The sequence below is a fragment of the Cyprinodon variegatus genome, unplaced genomic scaffold (assembly GCF_000732505.1).
Source record: "Cyprinodon variegatus isolate N-32 unplaced genomic scaffold, C_variegatus-1.0 Scaffold518, whole genome shotgun sequence".
NCBI classification, from domain to species: domain Eukaryota; kingdom Metazoa; phylum Chordata; class Actinopteri; order Cyprinodontiformes; family Cyprinodontidae; genus Cyprinodon; species Cyprinodon variegatus.
The window spans coordinates 129,877-135,623 of NW_015150971.1; the positions used below are offsets into that span (position 1 = coordinate 129,877).

Sequence of the window (5,747 nt, forward strand, 5' to 3'; positions counted from 1 at the left end):
CGTTACTTCCCATCTCTGGCTACTAATAACAAGTGTATCTCAGTCTCCATCATAAAAGTTTAATGACTGAAAAAAAGCTGTTATGAAAGCAGCTTTACTAACTGAAAAATCAAACAATATATCATTTTAATAATCTTAGCTGCACTACATGCACAAGTGAAAACACATTAGTTTGATATTTAGTTACCCATTTGGGCATCAAGTTGGTGTTCTGCCTATTTATATCATGTACTTTAATTGTATACTTTTTCCTCAGGTACTTGCATGTTTACTTCCTTACCCCGAAATCCCACATCCTCTGTCACCGCTGCTCTCCAGAACATTGTGCAAAGCAAATCCTACATCCTCCACGGATCCTCCCGTCTTGCTCCGCAGCGACTTCCTAACAGTTTGAGGAGATCACGCACGATATTATTGCTGAAATTCGTAGTACCAAAACATGCCGAAATTAACATTTAATTTAATATGAAACATTTACAAAAAATCCCCATCAGTATGAATTATGTGCAGTTTCGCTGTATGCTTCCTGGTATGTTGAAGTACAAATAGTTTGCATCCAGTCATTTATTTAAATGGCCTTAGTTTTGGGGAATATATAAGAATTATGCTATCATTTTTAGTTACCAATCTGTCATTACTATATTTTAATTTGACAAACCGGATCTTCTCGTCGTTCTTTTTCCTGTTTGGTGCGACTGCAATAGCGGATCTTGACCTGGCCGGACCGGAGGGGAGCAAAAATAGCTCTGCTCCGTATTTTGACGATGACGGACAGAGAAGATGTAGGTGGACGGTGATGTGCGGAAGAGTAGCGGTGGATGTGGAACAACTCATTGATTAACATGACAAGTACTCTGCATGACGTACATGAGTGGAGCGCTGATGGAGTATCTGGAATCTGGGGGTTAACTTTTTAGCATTTGCTGCTTGCACCTTTTCACAATTCTGCTTTAAAAGTTGGATAAAATGATTGTTTTTTTTTTATGTACAGGATTTTTCTTCATTTGCCTGGAAATTAAAAAAAGAAAATGTTTTGTGTTTCAGATGACTTCAAAGCTATTGGGGTTGACTGTGAGCACCTAGCAGCACAGATTGAGGACCATATCCTTTTTGAATTAAATCATTTAGATGAAAGAAAATAAAGGCAGTTCTGCTCCTCCAGGAGGCAGACTGAGGCGTTAGCGGGAGGCAGATGCATGAGCCACATCAGCTGACTCCTCAACGTCTTTTGACTCTTCCTTGAGCCCAACTCAGACGTCTTATCCAGGATCTCATTCTTTCAGTCATGATGTTCCTATCCATGGCTAGGAGCATGGAACAATCAGCTAAAGGAGAACTTCGCTTTTCAGCTCAGCTAAAATGTAAAAAAAAATCTGTTTTATTACTTTTACATTTCCTACACTCTGTTGTCTCCAGTATTAATAAACCAAATAATTTACAGGTTTCTTATTCATCGGGGCCAGACTAAATTACACATTTGATCTCACATTTAGTCTGGTTTATCAGGCAATAGCAAAGGAGCATTTCTAGGCTTTTAAACTGTTCGGAAAGTATTCATGCAGAATAGAACAGAGTTTAATCTTGTAAGAAGCAACACTAGAAATTAACTGGAGGGTATAAGTGGTTAGAAGACTGATTGCTGAATGTTCTTACTTTTTATTTGTGTCTTTATGACTTTTCATATGTGAAATACGGGATGTTGGGATGGGAGTCGATGCTGATGAGGTATCCTGTTGTTCTCTCTCATCCATATGAAGTCACTCATGCAGCAATGTTCCAAATAGAAGCAAAACCTCTTGTCGCACATCTGTATTAAGGTGCTCAGTTACTATTGCTCATGGTCAGTTGATTCATGAATCTGTCTGCAGTAACATTTTTTGACAAACTGGGTGGGGGAAAAACAATGTTGTTTTAGCAGCTCTGATTAAAAAAAGCAACTTTAATTTTCCTTGACTGTTGTTTGGGCTTACGGATATTTCAGGAATTCAAGTCGACAGATATGAAGTACAAAACCCGCCTGCGAAGCCGCATCTCCAACCTGAAGGACCAGAAGAACCCGGACCTGAGGCGCAACGTCCTGTGTGGGAACATCTCCCCTGAACGCATCGCCTCCATGACTGCTGAGGTCAGGCTGGCAGGGTGTCAGAGGTCAAGTTCGGGACATAAGCAGGAAGTTACTTTTCTGCCAGATAGTTTGACTGTTAAGAGGGAAATGGAAACCAGTTGAATTGGAACCAAACAGGGTCACTGAAGCAGACCAAAACATTCAAAGGTCTCAATGAAAAATAACCTAAAAAGGTATTCCCCATGGAAACAGCTATTAGGTTTAATATGTGTATATATAAATAGGCTGAGGGTTCTCTTGATGCCAAGGCTGCTCTGTTGGGTTAAACCAACTCAGAGCATCCCTTAGTGTGTATATTAGAGAATGAATGGCTCCACTTTATGTGCAAAAGAATAAAAAAAGGAAAAATTGTAGTTCTCATACTGAAGCACATGGTCTAAAAATGTGTCTCTTTGATTTTAGGAGATGGCGAGTGCAGAGCTGAAGCAGATCAGGGAAGCTCTGACTAAAGAATCCATCAGAGAACATCAGCTGTCAAAGGTCGGGGGAACCGAGACGGACATGTTCATCTGCAGCAAATGTCACGGCAAGAACTGTACATACACACAGGTAGGGAAACCCAGAGACCACCTCAGAGGAATCCCAAACTGTTTTCCTGTCCGTTTTTTTCAACTTGGTCTGGGTTTGATTGACAGGTGCAGACCCGCAGCGCTGATGAACCCATGACGACCTTTGTTCTGTGTAACGGCTGTGGGAACAGATGGAAGGTGAGGAAGTCCCATCAGTCATTTACAATGTTTGTGGGATCTTGGCAAAAAGTTTCTAAATCATGTGAGTCAGGATCAGTTTAAATGTTCTGAAGGCTGATGTTCTACCAGAAGGTGGCAGCAGAGACCGGCCTTACTCTCCTCCTCTTGCTCCACCTTCTCATTTCACTCCTTCATCTTGCTCTTCATGTCCTCTGCTCTTGTTTTTTTCCAGACTTCTTTCCATTTTTTGTCCCCCCCACCCCTCCTTCCTCCATCTTCTTCAGTTTCATCAGTTCATTCCTTTACCTCCCTCTCAAGTCTCAGACCCTTTACTTTCCTTTTGACCCTCCCATTTATTCTCTGCACCTTTCCCCTCCTTATTAGTCCTTCCTTAATTCCCCTCTACTATTCTCCCCTCCTTCATCCCTCCCTTATTTAGCTTTGGCTCGTGGTGAGGTGACTAATTTCCCCTGCTGCTCTATATTGCAGCTTGTAAGAATAATCGATGGGAATCGTGGTACAGATTTGAATAAATACTTAAAAGCTGCTTCCGTTTCCCAGCTGGGTTCAGCATAATCAGCCTAAACGGAGAAATCTCCCACTTTTCCCACTAGCTGGATGCTACCTTATTGTTAGAAGCTTATCACAGCTTGTTCGCTGCATCTCTTAAGAGGTTTATACCGAAAGATCAAGTTTCAGTAAAACTACAAGATGTTCTAAATGAGGCTGTCAAAACTGCAAAAAAAGGTTATTCTTTCTCTAAAATATTATGTGAAATAACATTTTAATGTATAGTTTTTCAAATAAGTGATAATATGTACAAACAAGATTAGGCTTAATCTCACAGGTTAAGTTTAATTTTGGTCATGAATGTTTTTGGAAAATGTGAAGAGATAAGTCGCTTGTAATGCCTAAAATATTTTTTGTTTAGCAAAATGTGAAAGTTTTTATTAACCATAAACTTTAAAGTATTACAGGGAGCACTGGGTAATATATTGCAGAATCTGTGATATTAAAATATTTCGATGGCGACATGATATTGATATCAGCTACTTTCTATATATAAATGGGCCTCCATCTGTCGGGACCTTCAACATTAATGACGTCATTTGTGTCCAGTCTGAGCATCTGCTGCCTTTAGACTCTGCCAAACACAGAATTTGGATTATATTAGCAAAACATGTAAGTTTATAACATTTGGAATATATTAGACAGCATTTACTGCACTTCAAACAGCACTATTAATGTTGAGCATGTTAATATTTTTATGGTAAAGTATTTTCCATTCATTCTGCAGCCTTATTAGATAAGATTGATCAAAACCAGGGCTGTGATGATTTCCTGGTCAGGGCAACTTAAAGAAATGCATTTTATTTCAAATATATTTAATTTTTCTTACAAAGAGAAGGATCTCTTGGATTTAAGGGATCCGCCCTGTTGCTGAAGCTAAATTTGAACTTTATATACCTGTTGAGCAAACTTTAATCATGCTGTTTTTTTCTCTTTTCACAGTTCTGTTGAAGACACTGATGGGTGGGTGGGTGTGTTTGTGATGCTGTGAGTGTGTGTGTGTGTGTGTGTGTGTAAATATATCATTCAGTAAAGAAAAAGTCAGTACAATAATTTAACTTAAATTTGGAACAACAGTATTTTTTTATTTTCTAATTTCTTCATATAACCCTAAGAGTTGTAATATACTAAGATAAAACATTCCTGTTATTTGATTTGTATGGAGCACAGATATGTTGATTTAATATGGAGCAAGCTTTGAGCCTTGTGAAAGTGATGGATCTGCCATTATTTAACTTGTTTTTCTGCAAATTTTTTTTTTCTTCTTAAAGTTGTATTAAAGTTGCTCCTGGATTGACATAAAATCACAGAGTCATTTCCTTCATTATTAAACTTAAGAAAAAGGTTCTCAACTAAAAGAAGCAAATTTTTAAAAGCAACATGACAGATTTCTGGTTCATATTTAGATCACTGCTTGGCCTTAAATAGCAGTAGGCTGGAGCATTAAGCTGATATTTCACATTAAATTTACATATTTAAGACTGGGGAAAAAAAACAAATTCTTAATCCCACTTTTATCACTCTGAAAAAGAAACTAAAATTAATATTTTCTGGCACTGGTGGTCATTTGTCACTGAAAATATTTTGTAACTCAAGAATATTTATTGAGAGAAAAATCAGGGAAAAAAATGCAAAATCACTTACAGTAGCATGGCACCGCTCTACTAGGTTAGAGGCAGAGAGAGGGAACTCTGAGCTTTTCTTACTGTGCTCCAGAGGATATTCTAGGTCTATATGGTTATTCTCCTCAGTACCACAGTTTTCCTATAGGAAGTTTACTCCATGCGTTCATCCTTTAGATGATTGTAAACTGACCTGATCTAGAGGCACCTTCTGCAGAGGCAGGGCACTGTAAGTTTTTATATTGCATAACGGAAATTCACATTGGACTTTGGCTATTTCAGAGGAATTTGGATTATTTTTTGTTAAATTCTATTATTTCAATACTTAAGGGAAATCAGAGTCTTATTTTCTAATTTCACATTTTTTTTCTCCATAAATGATCCATGAACTGCTGCTATGTTTTGAAATGTTTAAACACTGAACTGTTCACTTGAACGTCTACAGCTTTGTCAATAAATTTCTTAAAAAATTAACGATTTTACCAGAAGTGTTCGAGTAAATCCACACTGAAGGTCTGCAGACCTTATACCTCCATGGTAATACTTTGGGTTTATACCCTCTACTGAGGGCTAACACTAATCCTAACATTGGTGTATGAGAAGCTTAGACCTAAGATAAGTTGATTTAATATTACTTAAATAAATTCCCGTTTTTGGATTTTGAGTGATGATTGTAAAAGTAGCAGTGCCGTGCCCCTCTTTCATTCACGGTTCCTGACCAAAGCACACATTCCCGGTTCA

The 5,747-nt window shown here is 38.1% G+C and overlaps 1 protein-coding gene across 3 annotated transcripts in view; it reads left to right on the forward strand.

Moving 5' to 3' along the window:
• Positions 1-4,671, forward strand: part of LOC107094978 (transcription elongation factor A protein 2-like) — a 13,754-nt gene extending 9,083 nt beyond the window's left edge. For 2 of the 3 annotated variants that reach the window (XM_015390919.1, XM_015390918.1), the window contains exons 6-9: positions 1,045-1,101; positions 1,971-2,125; positions 2,528-2,674; positions 2,761-3,721. In XM_015390919.1, the coding sequence (XP_015246405.1) occupies positions 1,045-1,101; positions 1,971-2,125; positions 2,528-2,674; positions 2,761-2,916 (515 nt within the window). In that variant the 3' untranslated portion in view covers positions 2,917-3,721. Of the gene's footprint in view, positions 1-1,044; positions 1,102-1,970; positions 2,126-2,527; positions 2,675-2,760; positions 3,722-4,326 lie in introns of those variants that run through there. The other variant, XM_015390920.1, reaches the window with a different exon arrangement.
• Positions 4,672-5,747: the final 1,076 nt, after the last annotated feature.